This window comes from Tetrao urogallus, assembly GCF_951394365.1.
Source record: "Tetrao urogallus genome assembly, chromosome: 20".
Classification (NCBI taxonomy): Eukaryota; Metazoa; Chordata; class Aves; order Galliformes; family Phasianidae; genus Tetrao; species Tetrao urogallus.
This window is the reverse complement of record NC_136833.1, coordinates 708,385-729,127: the sequence shown is the minus strand read 5'-3', so window position 1 is coordinate 729,127 and position 20,743 is coordinate 708,385. Positions and strand designations below refer to the sequence as shown.

The 20,743-nt window shown below is 48.7% G+C and overlaps 1 protein-coding gene and 1 pseudogene across 2 annotated transcripts; both read left to right on the top strand.

Moving 5' to 3' along the window:
• The first annotated feature begins 1,330 nt into the window (after positions 1-1,330).
• Positions 1,331-11,699, top strand: LOC306954194 (eosinophil peroxidase-like; annotated as a pseudogene). The gene is made up of 13 exons: positions 1,331-1,749; positions 1,959-2,040; positions 2,653-2,739; positions 3,588-3,785; positions 4,540-4,663; positions 5,493-5,623; positions 5,829-6,025; positions 6,925-7,226; positions 8,640-8,817; positions 9,105-9,350; positions 9,842-10,009; positions 10,986-11,223; positions 11,402-11,699. The product of its transcript is annotated as an eosinophil peroxidase-like (transcript).
• A 4,875-nt stretch (positions 11,700-16,574) lies between these two features.
• LOC306954193 (1-acyl-sn-glycerol-3-phosphate acyltransferase alpha-like) lies at positions 16,575-20,429 on the top strand (the record flags this gene model as incomplete). Its single annotated transcript, XM_079545257.1, has 6 exons — positions 16,575-16,759; positions 17,584-17,717; positions 18,105-18,280; positions 18,700-18,795; positions 18,950-19,022; positions 20,281-20,429. The coding sequence occupies 6 exons, from the start codon at positions 16,575-16,577 to the stop codon at positions 20,427-20,429; spliced, it is 813 nt and encodes a 270-aa protein (XP_079401383.1).
• Between the last annotated feature and the right edge of the window lie 314 nt (positions 20,430-20,743).

Sequence of the window (20,743 nt, the reverse complement as noted above, 5' to 3'; positions counted from 1 at the left end):
GAGGTGGTGCGTGGCCCTGGGTATGGCATGGGATCATCTGTCCTTGTAAGCCTTCTGCTGAGGGGTCCTGTCCAAAGTTACACACTGTCCAAAGGACCAAATTGCCTCTGAAGTGGCACGGAGCCAGTGAGCCATCCTGGAGCACACCTAGAGCTGGGGGGATCACTGCCGTCAGCTGCTGGAGGATGGAGAAGTCACTCCTGCTTTTGGCCTCATCCTAATTAATCACTGCTTAGAACTGGGAGCACAGAGCCCCTGGCCGGGATGTATGATACTCATTTTGGGTTTTCTGGCTGCCCTTGGTCCGAGTATTTGGAGGCTTTGCAGGCAGAAGGAGCGGTTGGATGGTGTGGAAATATCTTTGCTCTGAGGCAACGCTGCTTGAGCTGACATTATGTTCTTGTTTCCTTACCCTTGGAGGAGCAGCACATGGTGTCTCATTTGCTGCTGAAGGTTTTGAGAGCAATTAAGTTCTGCATTGTGAAATGCAATTATCAGCACAAATATGCACTAACTTTGTCATTAGCGTTTGAAAAACCCTTACCCTCATTCTGACCAGGGAGCTGCATGGTGCAGCAGAGTAAGCAAGAAGACTGCAAAACTCTGCCAGCTCTGCCCCTTTGCACAAGAGCAGTGCTGCAAACAGGACACATGCTCCAGGTGCAGCCTCACCTCTGGCTCACTGCAAGGTTTGCTCTTTGCTTTGCAGGTTTTCTCTAAAATGTTAAAAGACCGATGCAGTGAGTTAAAGGGCATGGTTCAACCTGCATGGTTCAGCCTGCATGGTTCAGCCTGGGGACACCAGCATGAGCAGAGCTGCTGCTGGGAGCAGGGGGACAACGCTGTGGTCCCTGAATGCCCCTGAATGCCCCGTGCAGGGAGGAGTTCAGACGTTCACTGAAGCCGCCCTGGTCTCAGTCTGTGCGGCTGAGTTTCTGTTATGGGATGAACACAGTGCAGCAAGCTGGAGTCCCATTTAGGGGGAAGAGCTGGTAAGCATCTCCTGTGCTTCTTCTCACCCCATCTGGCTGAAGAACATTATTCACCAGGTCCAGCAGAATCCCAGTTCCCTGTAGTGTTAGCACAGCTGGAAGACAGTGGGATTGGTCCAGCAGCTGGGTTTGCACTCAGACAGGGAGAGGGACTTTGTGCAAGGGAAGGGCTGTCCAGTGAGCTCCCAAGAGCACAAGGGCAATTTGGGCAAGAGAAAACCCTAACCTGAGCTGCCCAGAGCTCAGGATCTGTTGCTGGAGGCTGCTGGTGGTCAGACCATCAGCCAGGTTCCTCTCCTGCTGCTTCTGTCTGTGCAGGGAAGCATAAAGCACAAGGAATGGCATTTGTGAGCTCATCCAGACCACAGCAGGGGGAAAGAGCAGGACAGGTTGGGGAGCTGAGATGGGGAGTGATGAGCAGATCTCCCCTGGAGCTGACGCCTCCACTCCTGAGACTTTTTCAGCCTTTAAGAGCAGTAAAGGATGACGACAGGGAGAGGAATCTATTCCCATCAGGCATCCCATGACCCCCAAACCATTGCAGGGTGCTGCCTCGTCCCAGCGGGTGTGCAGGACCATTTGTGGGGCACACAGGGCCCCTGCTGGGAGCTGGGCTGGGCAGCGGGTGCTGCTCTGCTTTGGCCCCACCAACCCGGGGGGCAGTTCCCCATGGCTCAGATATCCCACATCAGATAACAACCTGCTGCAGATAAAAGCGTGGCCACAGAGGCACAGTGAGGACAGAAGAAGACAGCAGGTGAGAATCTGATCCATTGCATGCTCGCTTTTGCTTTCGTGGAAGATGCTGCTGCTGCTGCATGGGAAGGCCTTGCTGGGCAGTGCACATAGTAGGGGAGCATTGCATTGGGAAGGAGTCACTTTGTGTGCTCCCCTAATGTGTTCCATCTGCACCATTCATGGTCGGATGCATGGCTTCTTGATTTTCCTCATTTCTTACCTTTCTTTGGGGGGATGAAGGCAGAAACCTGCTTCCTGGTGTTGCTGGTGATGCTCATCCTGTTCCTGGAATCTGTATCTTCTTCCTATGGTATTGTCTCTTTCTCAGGTTTTGCAGATCACGGGCCTTCATGTTCTGAGTAGGAAAAAGGATGAAGTTAAGTCTAAAAGGACCTGAACTCTTGTAAGTAGCTGAGTCCCAAACAGTGAGAAGAGTAATCAGTTTGTATCTATAGGGCCAGCAATGCTGACACTTTCAGGTTTTTTCAGTGAATTTCCTATCTGATTTCCTAAAACCACACTAAAGGAGAGCTCAGATCTCGGAGCAGCTCCATCCCCAAGGCTCAGCAGTCCTCCCAGCCCAATTCAAATCAACTCCTTGTCGGTCAGAGATGACAGTTCAAAGAATATTGGGTGAATTTGGAGATTTTTGTCCCCTTTGTGTTGATTTCTGAAGCTTTCTGTTCCCCTGGAGGTGATCCCACTCAGAGAAGCACTTGTAGGGGCTTCCCCCATGTTCTGTAGCTACAGCCAGCCAATGATGGGCAAACCCCAAAGGAACTGTGTTATGTGCCCCAGAGGAACTTATTTATACACAGATGTATTGGCACTGCAATGCCAGTAGCTCTGGCTCTAGAGGTGCAAAGTGCCTCTGCAGCACAGGGAAGCACTCTCACCTCTGCTCTTTCCTTTCCTCTGTGAGATCTGCCTGAGAAGCTGTCAGTTGCGTTCCTGCTGAGCAGTGTGAATGAGGCCAGGCAGCTCGTGCCTACGAGGACACACGTGATGGGTGAGCATTGGGGTTGGGCACAGCTCTCGTGTGTGTGAGCCACAGCCACACTCTGGTCTTCTCTGTCATGTTCTGGAGTTGCCACAGCCCTTCTTTAGAGACCCTGAATGGCTCAGGTTGGAAGGGACCTCAAAGCCGTTCAGCTCCCAGCCCTGCCATGGGGCTGGTTGCAACCCTCTAGATCAGGTTGCCCAAATCCTCGTTCATGTTGACTTTGAACACCTCCAATCTCCCTTTCAGACACTTGCTGAGGTTTGCATTCCCTTTCTTTGCTGCTATGCTCAGAGGGAGCAAACCACTGCGGGCTGAGGTTAGAATTCTGAGGGATTTGACCAGCTTTAGCCACTGTGCTGTGAGAGCGTATGGCTTCCTACCAACCCATAAACCTCCTACTTCTGCAGCCATCCTGCAAAAGCCCCTCAGAACCTGTCCATCTGAGAGCTCTTCAGCGCTGCAGGTTAAGGTAGGGTGACATGCAGAGTTTGGGACCTCTGGATGGAAACGTGCACCTGTAGGCGTTTTTTCAGTTGGAGTCCTCAGTAGAATGAAGTTGGATTGCCTCAAGGACAATCATGAGCTCAGCCATTTTCTGGCAGATAGAGCTGGGAAACTGAGGAGATTTCAGCCCTGCTCCTCTGCTGGGGCTGGCAGGAGCAGCACAGCCTCCTGCAGCCGCTGTGCAGGCTGTGAGATCACAGAATCACAGAACTGGGAATTGGAAGGGAACTCCAGAGATCATCGAGCCCAGCACTAAAATTCCCTACAGCAGGCTGCGATGGCTGCTCTGTTAGCTGTTCAAATAACACCCAGGAGCTCCGTGCTGCCTGAGCTCAGCCTGTGACCCACAGGACCCAACCGTGACTTGAGCGCATCTCAGTCCCATAGAAGTTGCTTTGTTCTCCCTCGCGGCATAAAGAAGAACCTGGAGAACGATGCTCCTGAGATATTTCAAGCAGCCCAGGGCGGGGACAGATTACATGGGAACCACCCTGACCCTGCTGAAGGAGAAGCTGTGTGGGCCGTGAAAGGGGACTTCAATGTCACAGGTCAGGGCATCACTCTGCTGGGAGCAGCGCCGCTGTGGGGAGATGTGGGGATCTATGGGGCGAGGAAGGGGAAGGGGCTGAGGAGGTCCGGGCTCCAATCCTGCTCACCCAACCAGAGCAGCCCGTGCCGTGCTGAGCAGCGCTGTCCCCAGGAGGTGGCAGTCCTGACCTCCTGCAGGAACATTTGCAGGCACTGGTGATGCATTCTGGAGGCTCCTTCCGTAGGGGAAGAATTGCTAACACTTGGCTGGCTGTGACTGCTAGCAATCAGCGATGGAGATAAAAAGGAAGAAGAGAGGAAAGGAAGAAGACGGCTTGATGCTAGAAGCTCATTCCCCTTTTGCACAAGGTTGGCATCTAATTATATATCAGATGTGACCACAGCTTTAAATGCTTTCATAGTATCACAGAATCACCAAGCTTGGAAAAGAGCTCTAAGATCCCCATCCTCCCATCTGCCTGTCACCAATATTCCCACTAAACCACATCCCTCGGTGCGACATGTGAACCTTTCTTGAACACAAATGATCAATGACATGATGGAGGTGCAGACTGCCACTCCAGCGAGCATCCTCGGCACGGCTCCGAGCAGGATGACCCTAAGTGACATTCCCCTGTGCTCCTCCACGAGAGGATGGTGCTATGATAAAAGAATGTGTCAAGGGGACAAGAAGGGAAGCCCTTTTCCTGCTCTGGGAGACATCCCAAACTCAGCAGAACCGGCACGTGCCAACACGCTGATCCTCTGTGGTTACCTTGCTCACACCAGCTCAGCTGGGGGTGATTTTCAAGACCACAGGATGTGAGCAGCAGAATAAAAAAGTAAACTGTGACTTTTCTAGCTGGTACCAAACGATCACAGGGAAGTTCAACAACAGGTGAGGAGGGATGCATGGGTCATCAGTAGAAGCAAAACCATGGCCCCCAAATCCGTATATAGGATGCCTTATTTAGTTTTACAACTCATATAGTTGGTTCCTCGATTCTTGAATATTTTAATTACAGCTTTGCTTCACGGGTTCTTGGTGTCATACATGAACGAGCCTGTTGGCCAACAGTTCTGTGTTGGGAACTGACCCTCCAGCATAGGACATCTGTCATCAGCATCTTTCTGCTTTCTCCTGGGTTTTGGCTAGCTCTTCCCCTTTGCAGGCTGTCAATGCTCTTTTTGGCCTCCTGGCTGGGTACGTGATGTGACTGCACCAGAACCCAACTGTGCCACTGGACTCATGGGCTGGCGAGACTACCTTGTGCATCTTTGGGGTATATGGAGGGATGTGACTGTTACATGTAATGTAAAAGCTATTTCTCAGCACTTCCAGAGCTTTCTTAGTGTAGCAAAGGGAATGTTGTGCCAGAAAGTGATGTGTTTTCAAATAAACAACACGTGAGAGTTGTCTATCCCTCCCCATTTACCAAGCACCTGGCAGGCAGAGCGCGTCCTGTGGGCATCAGTTCCCTTGGGAGGAGGAAGGAGGTCAGACAGGAGGTCAGACAGGGGATGATCATTCTCTGCCTGCCTAGGGGATGAGTGAGCCTTCAGATGTCTGTGTAAGAAATAGAGAAAGGGCCACCTGTCTCTTTCCATTCTCAGAAGGTCATGGCTGCAGTCACAAGGAGGATCTAGATTCTGGGATAAGGATGGGTCACACCCGAGCCAGACCTAATGCCACTAATATTTTGCTGTCCTTTCATTTGCTGGTGCAGGAGAAACCCTTTACTAGGATCTTCCAACAGAGCCTTGGCCAGATGATTGCCAGCAGACTATTGAAGATGGTGTGTTGATGCCCCATGGGTGGACAGAAAGAAAGTGTTCCTTTGGGTACCCTTTCCCACTGGTAATATTTGGGACACATTTGAAAAAAAACAGGGACAGGAGTTAGGGATTTTCAGGGCTTGAACAGATTGCAGGCTGAGGCTGCAAAACACAAGTCCAGCAATTCGTGCCTGGTGATTTTCTGTTGATGATCTTGCAGATGCATCCATTCCTACGGCCATTTTCTGAAACACACATTCTGCTTTCATCCCCTGCATGTTCAAAAGGTGTCAAACAAGATCGTCTGCTTCTCCCCTGGGCAACTCAAGTTAACCAGCAGTGGTGACTCATGTTCATGCAGTGGTGTCACTTTATTGATCACAACCTGGATTTCAGTCCTGAATCCCCATCCAGAGTCGCCTTCCATGGCAAAGCAGACTGTCACACTGGCTGCGCCAAGCTGCCCCCCTGCTCTCCTATCCAGGTACAGCCAGCCTTCCTCTTGTGGTGATGTGGGGGACAGGGTGTTGGCTGTCCAGCTGGAGATGGTGATGGCTCTCCCTGTCCCTGCCCACCAGGGCACAGCTCCTAGAGCATCTCAAGGGGTCGGGCTGCTCTCAGGTGGTGGTGCTGAGTCCCAGGGGTGCTCTCAGGTGCCAGGCACAGCCCATCTGTTCCCCCTTTTTCAGCCTTTAACCACATCTCCTTCAAGGATGTGGCTTTGCTTCAGAGGTACAACGCAATGACAACGTGGATGGTACCCAGTTTACAGCAGGTGGATCAGAGATGGGAGTTGGTGGGTGCTGGTGTCCCGCTGGTAGCCCAGAAAATTCATGCCCATTTGATGGTTGCTTATGGGGTGAAGAAGTAGTGAGCAGCTCTCACTAGTTGCTAAGCATTGTGCTGGGAAACACAGCAGTCATGCTGCAATCTCTGCTCTAGTAAATACATCCAAGGAAAGGATAAGACTTCACTGAGTATTTGCCCAGTGTGTGTTTGAGAACCAGGCAGCACCACAAGTTCTGGATGGCAACTGCCCACAACATGGAGTGGATGTTGACACTAGACTGCAACGTGAAATGGGAACACATGGGCTTCTTCTTCTTCCAACATGTACTTACAGGGGGAAAAAGGGAAGGGATCCACAGGACTTTCTTTGAGAAGATTCAGGCACCTGCAGTCTTTCTTGAATCTTGATCTTCCAAAACCACCTCTGCTGTCAGTCTGAGCCCTCACAGCTGGGGCTTGGGATTGCTCTCCACACTGTCTACCATGAAAACTGTCTCTGAAATGGCTCCTGTTGGCTTTTCTTGTGCTGTAGCACCACAGTGCAGATTCTGCACTCCTGAGGAGATGATGAATTATTCACTTACCTTTCTGCAGATCCCACCCAGCGACCCAAGGATTAAAAACACAAGAGATTGCATTCCTTTCTTCTGCTCTGCTCTTGCTTGTGACAGCAGCAGAGCCACTCAAGAGCAGATCAACATGCTCACCATCCTTCCTCAATGGCAGCATGGTGAATGGCAGTGAACAGCCTTTGGTCAGCAGGCTGAGGAATAGGAACAACCAGCTGGGCTTGTTGGCTGTTAATCAGAATTTCAGACAAAGGCATATTTGCCCTCTGCCAGGATGCCTTTTCTCAAGGTCAGCGGGAAAGCAAAAATCCCTTGGTTTTTTTGCAGGTAGTTTGGCTGCTGACACCATGATAAATTCTGCAGAGACCAATTCCATCAGCTCTGGTTCTTTGCTCTGCTTGCATGCTTGCTGTATTTAAGTAGAAAAAAGCAGAATGAGGTGATCTCATCACTGGCAGCATGCTGTATGGGACATCAGCACAGGCTGAAACCCACTGGCAGGGCCTTCTGCTCCATTCATGCTTTGACATCTTCTTGACCACTTTTTTCAACCCAGGCTAACATGACATGAATTGTGATTCATGATTCTTTGTTAAACAAACTAAGATCCAGTGGTAAGCCATGGCAAGAGTGGTTTTGGCAAGGACTAATCTTTGTTGCAGCTATAACTCAAAACTAAAGAATTGTAGAGTCATTAAGGTTGGAAAGGGCTTCTCAGATCCCATCCCATCATGTCCATACGTCCCTCAGTGCCACATCTCCATGGCTCTGGAACACCTCCAGGGGCCGTGACCCCACCACTCCCTGGGCAGCACCACTCTTTTGGAGAAAAACTTTTCCTAATATCCAGCCTAAGTAATATTTCAGTGCTTTAGGCCTTTCAGACTATGCTCCTGAACTGGCCTTATAAATCTGTAGACAGAAATTCTGTAGACAGCTGGAGATGAATTTATAAACTCACAGCTCCGTGCAAACTCCATTGAAAAGTCAGTGTTTGTTTGGGTCTTTCCGGCTCCTGAGAGCTGAGGAAGGGGTCCCCGTGCTGCTGCCCAACAGGGCTCAGCGATTTTGGACCGGAGCTCCTTTGGCAGCGCCGGCTGGGTGCCGCCTGCTGGAGGAACCACAGTGCTCGTTTTGTCTGTCCTTCCGCAGCCGCTCACAGGCAGGCTTTGATCGTAGTGAAAGGGGCTCTGTGCTGAATGCGTGAGCAAATCCCTCTGTTCACTGCAGAACTAAATGCCACGCATTTACTCCTCTCTGAGTGCCCCTCTATTCCATCATCACCTGCTCACTCTCAGGTTTCCTGTCCTGGGTGTTTGAAGCTGGGTTTAATATTTGGTCGTGATGCTTTTGTAACTTATTCCTTCAAGCTGTGAGCTGTTTTCCTTTTATTTTAACTTTCCAACGAACTTGATCATGACTGCCCTCTTGTTTAGTCCGTGGTTTCTGCTGGTTTGAAGGACACCTTCTGATCTACAGAACTCCCTTGGCTGTCTGGCCCATTTTCACTTCTCCCTTGAGCTGTGAGTCTCTCTGCTATGGGAACCTGGAGGACTACTTCTAGTGATCACCTCAAGTTGCCCCTCCTAGCCTCCAAAACAAAAAGCTTCCCCATTTCTTGGCCATCTCTCTTTGTGATGCTCAGCACAACCACATTTGTCTTGACTCAATAGTCAAGACACCCCTGCTTCAGCAGGAAATGGCTTTCCTTTCCACTGGACCTCTGCAGTCCTTGGGCAGTACAAGTAAGTACTTAGGTGACTCTCGAGCAAGTGAGATGCTGGAGCTGGCGTGCAAGCACATGCTCTTTGTGCAGGAGCACAAGTGCCTGGCCGGAGAGCTGAAAAGATCAAATCCACACTGGAATGGGGAGAAGCTCTATAAGGAGGCGCGGAAGACTGTGGGTGCCATGATCCAGGTGTCACCATGTCACCCTCCAGCTCTGCTGCCATGTCCTGTGGTCTCATAGGTGTCCTGTCAGGCTTTGTGAGTGAGAGGTTTCCATTGGGTGATGGGTTTTTTTTGAGTTGCATTTTTCCCTCCTTAACATCCCCAAGACACATGAAACCTCTGCTGTATGGACAAACACAACTTCCCACAGGAGTTTGTATCATCCGTGTCAGCGCCATAGATGTGAGCGACAGCTCTCCCATTACTTTGACGAAGAAGCAATTAATCATTCACACTTCCTCTGTTTCCCTTTAGATTATAACCTACAGGGACTACCTGCCTCTTCTTCTGAGAAGAGATTTACAGAGATGGATTCCTTCCTACAAGGGCTGCAAGGACTGGGTGGATCCTCGCATGTCCAATGTCTTCACTCTGGCCTTTCGTTTGCTCATGCTTCAATTCCCCCATTTGTGGGCCGATTAAACAAAACTTCTGAGCCCACATATCCCAGATTGCAACTCAGCAAAACCTTTTTTGGTGTCTGGCATGTTGTGAAAGGAGGTAAGTCCTGTGTTGGAATCACTGGAAGCACAGGGTTGTTAAGGTTGGAAAAAATCATCCAGTCCAACTGCCACCTACTGCCAACATTGCCCACTAACCCGTGTAAACCATCCTGCACTTCTGGGGTGTAACTTTATTTTGTTCTGCCTTTCCTGCCCGCTCTGGATGAGCTCCTGCTTCAGCCAAACTTAAAAGCAGTTTGCATTAGTTGTATTCACTCACTTTTATCAGCAGGCAGACTTTTCCCAACACAGCTGTTCTCTGCAGTCAAATGCCACCCATCTTATTAAGGTGTATGCAGTCTGGTTGTTTAATTGCTGTAGTTTCTAAGAACTGCAGTATTTTCTTTTCAATGTTTTATGTGCTGGAAAATGGACTCTCCTGCACTGGAAGCCTGTAATGAGCCCTAGGCCATGCTCTGCTCTCTGGAGCCTTTTTCCCATGTGCCTTCCATCCTACATTGCTCACCAGCCATTGTGGATTCACTGCAGGTGGCATCGACCCCTTCCTGTGGAACCTGATGGCCAGTAGGGCCCAGCTGATGACACAGACTCAGATGATGGTGGACAAGCTCTGGGATCGCCTCTCTGAGCAGGTTGAAAGGATCGGGCTTGATTTGGCTCTTAACATGCAGCGTGGCAGAGATCATGGCCTCCCAGGTAAGCTGACTGTGGCAGAAGAGCTTCCAAAGGAAAACAAGTGAAAATCAGGCACTTGTGGAATTGAACACTGGGAAACATCTCCTTTCCGTGCTTGGGCTGAAACTCCTCTCAGAAAAGCACATTGCAGGATGTGAAAAAGAAAATCCCACTCTATTTTATCTCCAAAGACTGTGTCACAGGAAAAAAAAAGAAAAAAAAAAAGAGAAAAGCATGTCAAAGCCACTCATGAGGCCCTGCAACATGAAAAACAAGTGCAGTGGCATTGCAGGATGGTCTTGAGAAACAGGTTGTTGGTACAACTGGATCGAGGGTGTGCTGTTGCCTAACATTATTAGGCTGATGCAAGTGCCTGCAGCTGCTGTGCCATTGACACCCTGGGAGCTGCAATGAGATTCACTTTGAAACAGTGCTGAGGAGCTTCAGATACACGGGATTTAAGTCGAGACGGAGGCTTTGCATGAGATGCAGATGTGTGGTCAGGTGTTGCTGGGTTTGCTCTGCCTCTCTCTCAATTGGAGGCTTTGATTTTCCATGCTGTCTCTGGGAACACTGGTGTGCAGAATCCTGAATTTCTAGTTCTTGGGTCTGGCAGGAAGGAGAATGCATGAGTTCTCTGTTGGCTTTTCCTCTCCTTAAGCAGTCATTTGGTAAGACACAGAGAGAACTGAATTGTACACCAATTTCTGCTGCCCTGTCCACCAGGATGCAGTCATTCCACCAGTTGAGGTCTAGCGAATTTCCAGCTCTTTGCTGTGCACAAAAATGAGCCAGTTGACAACATCCAGTGTTCCTCTTCTACCTGTAGAAAATGGTTCTGGCACAGCAGAAAGACAACGGCATTGACTGCAATATAGAATAATTTAGAAAGATTTGGGAACCTACCTGCATCCAGATTTGGGAAAGAGAGGAAAAATTTTCCAGGGAGGGGAAGTGTTGCTGACCTCTCTTTGCTCTGATATGCAACAACTTGCAGGCTATGTCTCCTGGAGAAAATTCTGTGGGCTCCCCCAGCCCTGTGATGTGAAATCACTTGGTCGAGCACTGAAGAATGACCGTGTGGCAAAGAAGTTCATGCAGCTGTATGGGACACCAAGGAACAGTGACGTTTGGGTTGGGGCTCTTGCAGAGCCCTTTGTGAATGGAGGAAGGATTGGGCCTCTCATGGCTTGTCTCATTGGCACGCAGTTCAGGAGCACATGTGATGGGGACAGGTAAGAGAGGAGATGTCCAGTGTCTGCTGATGTGGTGGTGAATGCTTTGAGTAGCTGGAAAATTTGCCTTGGAAAAAAGAATATGTTGCTTCTAATGGGAAATAATGTTGCAGGGATCTTGAATGAGAAGAAGCCAAGAGGAAAATAGTCTGCTGTGCCATTCTTATGTCTCCTGCAGGTTTTGGTGGAAGAACAGAGGGGTTTTCACTTCCCAGCAGCGCTCTTCACTGGCCCAAATCTCCTTGTCACGAATAATATGTGACAACAAAGTGTCAAGAAATATCTTCCGGGCCAACAGATATCCTGACTCCTTTGTGAACTGCAGCAGGATCCCAAAGCTGGACCTCAGAGCCTGGAGGTCAAAGTGGATGGAGGAAAGTACCGAGCAAGGTGTCAGCCTCAAAGAGCAAACAGTTCCTGCCTGCGAGCAAGTGCAAATCTCTGCCATCATTAACAGGTCAGACAATCCCAGCTGAGCTCTGCCCCCACTTCCCCTGAGGATGGTAAGTCACATTCTCCATAGGGCTGTGGCATCATCAGATTGAAGGTGTGACAAGGTGCTTCCATAAATGCCACCCTCATAGTGCCAGAAGAAGAAAGGCTTGTTGGGCTGCAGGCAGCTGTCGGCAGGGAGGGATGTCCAGAGCAATCTGCTGCTCACTGCAAAGACAATGCTTGAGCTGTTGGGCCCTCCTTTCCAGCTTAACCCATGGAAATGAATCACAAAGACAGCTATGGCATGTCCTTTTCTGCTTTGTTAACACATGGGTTTTCTTGTCCTGCAAAAGAAGCGTCTGGTGACTGATACTGAGAATGCTGAGGAGTCCCCAGAAGCCTGGATATGGGAAGATACTGAGATGGATTCTTTTAATTGTTTATTTTTCTGTGTCTGTGCTTGCTCCATGTTTGCATGAAGTCTTTCCAAAGAGATGGAATCCACTGATAAGGAAACTGCATGAAAAGATATTCCAGATCTGTGCAAACTGCTCAGTATCACAAACCAAACCAAACCAACTGTGTGCTTAGGCAGTGACACATGCATTGGGTTCCGGGAAGCCTTGCTGCCAAATGACAGGTTTTGAACAAAGGTTCCAATCTACATAAAAAGGTTTTGGGGCATTGGAATAGATTTGCTTTCTTTCCTTTTTTTTTTTTTTATTTTTATTGTTTTCTGAGGAGTACACAATTTAGTTTCCAGAGAAAATATAGGCAGGCTGAAGTACAAGACAGAAGGAGACAATCTAATTTCTCCCCTCAATTCCTTTTACTAAGGGGTTCAAAACTTCTTTCTCTTTCATCTGTAACTTGCTGTCTTAGACTATCATTCCACCAGTTTGAGCTTTGAGCTGAGACCAAAATGCTCCATGCACTTTGTAGGAGGTGCAGTAATGGGAGACAAGTGGAGGAGGGTGGTAGGTTTCATTTGGGAATATTGGGCAAAGCAGATTCAAGTGCAGAACCCGTGTATTTGTAATGAAGGATGGTATTTCTTGCTGGACTTAGTATTCATTCCAAAAACCATTTGGCAATAGCATCCTCTTTATCTCTTTTAAAACTGGAAGAGATGTGTGAGATCCTCAGAGACAAAGAAGAGGTGTGGATAACAGTTTCTCCCAGCGCTGGGCCAAGACATGAAGGTAGCAAAATGCCCCCGGTGTGTAGGCTGACAAGCATCAGCCTGGGCATGCCTTCAAGACAGAAGGGTTCTCACATGCAAACATGCCCTGGCAGTGGTTTGAAGCACACTGCCTCCGTGATAAAATTCCTTGTGCTGAAGGATTCAACAGAGGCGATGGGTGTGAGATGCCTGACTGCACTGGATGTTTGTCTCAGTCTCTGACTTTTGTTTTCTAGTATTGGTAAGAGGATGCATTCGTTACCTTTCGACTTCATCAATTAACTTAATGAAGATGAAATAGAACAGTTCAATCAGAAGAGACCTTGAAAGATTACTGAATTCAAATAATTGGCTCAAAATCATCCACGATCCTTCTGTGTGCACAGAGGACTTGCTTTCAGAATTTCATCTGAGTGCAAAGCCGAAATGTGGAAAACTGAATGAAGCTTCTTAGGCTGATCAAACTGCCTATCAAATGCATGAACTACATGCACCACAGGATCAGGGCTTTGCAGGAGATTCTCACTAGACAGAGAAAAAGCATTCTTCCCCATCGTAACAGTGCGATGTTGAGACAAGGGCTAGAGAGTTGTTGGGACTCCATTCTTGGAGTTATTCCAGCCTCACCTGGAAAAGTCTGTAAGCAAATCTGTGTGGTGCTGGGATTCACCATGCCCCAGGCAGCTGGTTGGACTGCAGATCTCCAAGGTCGTAAATTTTTCTACATGATTCTTTGATTTACAGTGATAACCTGCTCTATTTTCCACTTCTCTCTGCTGTCCTGTGCGCTCTCTCCAGGAAGGAAAGTCCAAGAGCACAAGTTCTTCTGTCACAGATGCCAGAGGAAGCTTCATGAATCAGCATACATTCCCTTGTGGAAACACTTCTCTTTCTATCATTAATGGGAAGTTCCATCTATTTGTTCACTCATAAGTAAAAACAAAAAGCTTATCTGTGCCTTGTACAACTTGGTTATATGTGGATTCATCATGGAGCTGGAGCATGACAAATACAGCTTCCTTGTCTCCCTTCTCTAATATATTTATCCTGCAATCCTTTCAAAGCTTTTAACATCAACGTTGGTGTCTGTATAGCTGAGCTCCCTTTACTACCACTCTCCTTTTCTGAGGACTGATGTGGTCCCTGGCAGTGAGCAGTCCCAATACTTGGCCTTTCGATCACTTGTTCCAATCTGTTCCAGTGGAGAAATTTGTGCCAGCACTTTCCAGTGGGAACTGCCCCCATTCCAGTATCCAATCCTCCGATTTCATCTTGAAATAATTCCTTTCTCACTTAGAAGTCAACTGTGATCTTTGACTTAACTCCTCTGTCCAGGTTTGCTTTACTGACAGCAGCCAGATCTCTTTTAAGCCTTCTTTAAAGATAATGGGTAACTAGTGCTAGGATGAGAGGGAACGGCCTCAGGTTGTGCCAGCAGAGGTCCAGGTTCAACGTTAGAGAAAACTCCTCCAAAAGAGTGGTGATGCTTTGGCACAGGCTGCCCAGGGATGTGATGGAGTCACCCTGGAGGTGTTCAGGGAAAGGGCAGATGTAGTACTTAGGGACACGGTCAGTGGGCTGTGCTGGTGGATGGTTGGACTGGATGACCTTAGAGGTCTTTTCCCACCTTAATGATTCTGTGATTCTATGATTCCATGTGCTTGCTGTGAACAAGTTAATTTTCTTAATCTTTTTGCATTACATTAGACATCACCTTCTGACCAGCGTTTGGCTTAGCAGAGTTGTGAGTCAGAGTCTTCTTGATGAAAGCTCTTGATGAAGGTTCTTGATGAAAGCTCTTAGTACAATCAAGACCCCCCGCCCCCTACATAAGATGAGTTTAAATTTCTCTGAAGAGGTTTCAAAGACCCAGGGGGAAATGGGAGTCAGCTGAACACAGGTATGTTTAGTCTGAAGGTCAGGAGCTTCATTAGAGCTGTCATTTCTGAAAACACCTGGAAGGTTATGCAAGACCTTCAGGAATGGGAGTGTGATGGGTCTTGATCCAGCAGATCCTTGCAACAGAATAAAATTATACCAGAGGATTTCAGTATCAGTGGGTTTGGAGTGCAAGTGAACTGATTATCCTTTCACTGTGAGTTAGGAATGGCATCACTTTTATTACATCTTGCATTTTCTCATTCTCGTAAGTGACATTACCAACTGCTGAATGCCTCGTACACCCAGCAGCCTTGCACACTCTTGCATATCTGGCATGTTTTTGAGACTGGTCCCTTTCACAGGCATTACATCACAGGAACCTGTCTCCTAGTAGATCGGGATGGAAAAACTGCTCATCAAATCAGCCTCCAGCAAAGTGTGAAAGACCATCACTGATCTGGGTAGGGTTAGTACGGGACGGGGCAAAGTTAATAGGCATTAGGTACGTAATTGTGTCCTGGGTGCCCAACTCTGCAACAGCAAACAGAGCAGTGAGGAGGCTGTGGCTGAAATGCTTTGCTTTGGCTGCCTCTCCTGTGGTTACCAAAAATCCTTGAGCAGTCACTTATCTCCAGTTTTCCCACGAAAAGCAAGATTGCTGGGTAAGCCCAGGGAACAAGGAGCACAACCAGTGCCTCGCTGTTATGCCTTTCCTCTCTTTGTGAGTTGCTGCTTCTCCATTTTACTGTTCTCAGGGGTTTGATTTTGTTCTTCAGGCTTTGGTGACATCTGCTATGGTTTTATGGGTCCCCTGAAGGTCCTTTGAGAATCTGTAGATCTCAGTACTGTTTGGAATTTACCATTGTTCATTTTATTCTTCAGTCCCATTGCACAGATCCTTTTCACGCTCACTCTTCAGGAGCTGAAACACTGTCAGCACACTCTCAGGTTCTACTTGCAATACCCTGATTTACCTCTTCACATATGGAGATGCTGTCTGAAGACACGCCTGCCTCTGGCCATGGAAATGTCACTTTGTTTATCTCACTGTCTAGACACGTGTCATTTTTTGTCACTTTTCCCACTCCAGCTGAGAATGTCCGATTGCTGAGCACAGTGCCTCTAATGCCCCTATGTGTGGGGCAGGGGCTGTCAGCTGTGATCACTGCTTTTCTCTTACTTTTCTCCATAATACCAATTTCTGGTTTCCAGGACCTCTTGCAGTCAGCTCACAGTTCTCATGCACAGAGCTTGACACAGAAGCATGCTTGAGAGAGAGGGCTCCTGCCCTATAGAATAAAAAAATCACAGAATCATGGAGGTTGGAAAAGACCTCTCAGATCATCCAGTCTAACTGTCCACCTAAAACCAATACTACCCGCTGCCCAGCTCCCTCACTGCCACTTCCCCAGGGCTCTGGAACACCCCTATGGACGATGACCCCACCGCCTCCCTGGGCATCTGTGCCTCTGCATCACCATTCTTTCAGATAAGTTTTTCCTAATATCCATCCTAAAGGAGGGCTGTGTCCCCAAGCATACGGTGTTCAGCCAGCCCACAGCCACGTACGCACCCTCCACATTACAGAGCCTTGCTATTGCATGTTTGCCTCTGCTTGCCAGCCAGCTCCCACACACAGCAGCTCTGCAGCTCCCTTGCTAAACCAGCTTTCTGCGGTTATATTCACTACGAGCTCCAGCCTTGCAGAAGCGTCTCTCCTGAGTCTCATTCCATCATTGCACCACCTACACATAATGATCAGAAGAATCTAAACTCTGCTCCACAACATCGGGTGCCAGTTGCTCATTGACTGCACTGTGCAACGCTCCTCTGGTTGACCCTGGGCTGAAGGATGGAGCTATTGCTTCTTCACTACCCATTTACTTTCCTGCTCATTGCAGTTCTAATCCTTTGCTGGCTGTATCCTACGTTCAGATACTTCTGCACGATGACCTTCTACCAGGTGTGGATCTTCACCATCAGCTTTCTGGTTATTATCATTGCTCTTCCTCGTGGCCGCAGCTGCGAAAATATGAAGTAAGTTGGCTGTGGCCTCTTTGTGCTGTGGGCATTGATGGAAGAAGCTTGCACTTTGCATGGGAGGGTCCTGGGAGCTGTGCTGCAGTGGGGAGAAGTTAGTTGCACGCTGGAATGCACAGCAGCAGTGCACATTTGGGGCGGTGGGTTAGGTGGGAGCTGGGGTCAGCTCTGCCACACAACAGCCCAGCTCTGTGTGGCCTCCTGAGGCAGTACAGAGGAGGGATTTGCTCCGCCAGAAGGCGTAAGCTGCAGAGCAAGGTCCCAATTCTCTCTCCTCTCTGAACCTCAGTTTTTCACTTTAAGAAATTTTCTTCAGTTCTTGACTTTTGTGCCTGACTTTTTTTTTCTTTATTTTTCCAATGTCTACCTGTCCTCCAGTGGCAAAATCACCTCTCTTCCCACTATTTGGGCAATAGGGGTGCCAGGTGCATGGCAGGTTTGCTGCAGCCCATACACACAGCTCAGCAAGTTGGACAGTGGAGTAGAGTACAAACAGGTGCACTATGAGTTTGGGCATTATATTCAAATACATATGGGCTGGTATTCAGCTGATCCACACGACTGTGGTATTTGGAGTTAGTAGGCCATTGGTCTAACCTATCCCAAAGAAAACCTGCCAGCTGCATTTGTTTTCTCCAGTGGCAGCTGAAGAGCCATTGTAGTTGCTTTTCTCCTAGACAGAGAAGTCAAATCTGGGACTATGGACAAATAAGCTGCTTCTCAGGAGAAGTCTGTGAGGTGGGCTGGTCTGGAAGATCGGTGTTTTGTTCCTTTGCTCAATTTTAGTTTCTCTTTAGCTCACATCTGTTCCCCTTTTCCAGGATTCTGCGCGTGGCGATTCTTTCAGCCAAATATTTCCTTGGTATCAAGATAGCGGTGAAGGGCGAGGAGAACCTCAGCACTAAGAAGCCTTGTGTGCTCGTGTTGAATCACCAGAACTCCCTGGACATTATGGGTACGTGGGGAGCCCCATCCTGCCTTCTCCTCCGTGTGCTACATAGTTATGAAATCCCTAATAGCACAGGCTGCTAGGAAGTCCTTCCCACTTAGCCCCAAGCCCTGGGTGTGTTCTGAGGCAGGAGAGCATAGCAGTGCTAAGGAAACTTCACTCATCCTTCCCAATAGAACTGGGATGAGAACATCAGCAGACCGCAGTGGTGTCACAGTTATTCAGTGTTGGCAAAAGCTCTGAGTGGGAGGTTGGTCTACAGATGCCCAAAGTCCCTTTTCCAACATCTTGTCATAGGGTGGGAGCTGCAAGCATGGCGTTCCCCAGAGCAGAGGGCTGGAGGGAACCTCCATGTAGTCGAAAACTTTTTCTGTCCATGTTCTTCCCCTCCAGTGATGATGCAGATATTACCAGATCGCTGTGTGCCCATTGCAAAGAAGGAAATACTGTACATGGGCACTTTTGGCCTCGCATGCTGGCTTTCAGGCATCATTTTCATTGACCGTAAGAAGAAGGAAGAGTCCATTGCTATCTTGACAGAGGTGGCACACGCCATGCGCAAAGATAACGTGAGTGGACGAGACTTCTTGTGGAGAGCAGGAGGCACTGGAAAATGTTAATCTTGATGTGGATGGAAGGTGATTCAGTTCTTTGGACTGTGCACTGAGCAGAACCTCTGGTGGGTTAGCTGTGCTTTGGGCCCAGAAAGTGCTTGAGGCAGGGGAAGTGAACGCCTCTGCATAGTCAGGAGCAAACAGATCAGTCCCAGGAGAATATGTGGTGGAGTCACCATCTCTGGAAGTGTTCAAGAAACATGTAGATGTGGTACTTACGTTTGTGGTTTAGTGGGCAGTGTTGATGGACAGTTGGAATGGATGATCTTAGGAGTCTTTTCTAATCTTAATGATTCTATGGTTCCATGTCTGTGCAGTGATTTAGAATAGCAACTGGAGATGCCTCCATCTCAGTGTCTTCTCCCCTCCTGCAGTTCCATGTCTTGATCTTCCCTGAAGGAACTCGCAATCACAGTGGCTCCATGCTGCCCTTCAAACGTGGGGCCTTCCAGCTGGCCGTGAGAGCCCAGGTGAGAGCCACCTTCCTCCTGCCCTTTGGGATGCAGTTGGGCCACCAACAACCTGGTCCCTCACTTCCCTTTGGACTGAGCACCCACTCATCCATACCTGCAGGTGGTACAGGGCGATTGATAGATTCACTCACTGCTGACTGCTTCCCCACAGATCCCCATTGTTCCTGTAGTGATCTCTTCCTACAACAGCTTCTACAGCCAGAAGGAGAAGAGATTCACGTCAGGTGAGGATCACCTGAGGCTGGGTGCTTGCATGGCCTCGGAGGAACCCTGATGTTGGTGGGAGATAACCATGTGCTTATGTGGGGACAGAATCTTGGGCTTCAGAGGGAAAAGGTAGAAAAAAAATCTTTCATTTTCCTACAGAGAAAAACAGCCCACTTTGTTCCACCCCTTTCTTCCCTGATGCCAATCCAAAATGGGCTTCTGCAACTTCCTGTCCTCCCTTAGGCCAGCACATGCTCTTTCCTAGGAGCAGGACTTGCAGCTGAAATTCTCATTCCTGTCGTCATTTAAACCTCTGCAGTCACTTCCCTGAAGGCAGACATCTCCAAGACAGTCAAACGCTCCATTATCTGTTTCTACTCAACTTTCTCTCACTGGGCCTATTCTGTCCCCTGCTGGCCATGCAGGAACCATTCAGTCCTGGAAGCATTCCCCTGCTGGCAGTTTGATGGGAGCACGAGCAGGGGTTCCAGATGCTTAATGTGTGGCGTGGGTTTATGCCCTCCTCTTTTGGGAAGCTCTTCTGCATGCTTCAGTTCACCACCTCTGCAGGCTCTGCCAGCAACACTTCTGGATCTTATTTCCTAGCATACATGTAAAGGCATGCAAAGGTGTTGAAAAGTAAGGCAGGTGCTCCCCAGATGTTGAGGTGGGTATCTGGCAGGCAGCATCTTGTCTCCGCTGGCCAGAACAAGGGCCCCTGGGTACAGGAACAGAATAGTGTGAGGAAAACTCCCTAGTTTAATTTTTCCGTTTGCAACAGTCCGTGCCTCCTGAAAGAGGTATGATATGTCTCGGCAAACCAAGGATTTCTGGAATGGTTTCTCTCATCCCATTTCTAAAAGAAAGAACTCTGCTGAATTCAGTACACATAGATCAGAGCATGACCAGTTTGCATGCATTGTGCTACAGACCTCTCATTCTCTTTGCTCAGACAGACTCTGAGGTCTAGGGCTACCATATGATGGATGAGTTCTTTCCACCATTCCACATGTTGGTTTGTTTTTGTTTTTGTTTTTGTTTTTTTTGCATTGGATGTAGTCAGACATTTGTGCATGGTGGTCTCTATGGACAAGGAAAGTCTGTTTTGGGTTTTTGCTATGTGCATCTGGGTTGCTACACAGCTGTTGGTGTGTGAAATAATGTCTTGCACCTATTTCTGTCTTGCTCCTTGGCTTGCACCAGTTGCTCTGCTTTATCTTGTGTGCAACACTTACAACACTCCCCCTCCCTGGCCCTCCTGTCTTGCTCTTCCAGGGATGAGCACCATCCAGATCTTACCAGCAGTGGAGACAGTTGGTCTGAGCTCAGATGATGTTCCCAAGCTCACTGAGCAGGTCCGTGACTCCATGATGAGTGCCTATCAGAGGATATCAGGAATGACAAATGGGGATTCCCACCAGTGATCCCACAACCACAAAAAGGCCCAGAAGCAGAAAACTCAAAGCCTGCAAGCCTGACAGTGACAGGCAAAAGCGTGGAATCATTTGATTTGGAAGGGACTCTTGAAGCCAACACCCACAGCTCCATCAGTGCTCAGAACCCCTCCAGCCTGACCTTGGCTGTCTGCAGGGATGGGGCACCCACCAAACCTCTGGGCAACCTGTGCAGTGCCTCACCGCCCTTATCGTACAAACCTTTCTCCTTGTATCCAATCTAAATCTCTCCTCTTGTCCTGTCGCAACAACCCCTGCTAAAGACTCTGTCCCCTTTCTTACAG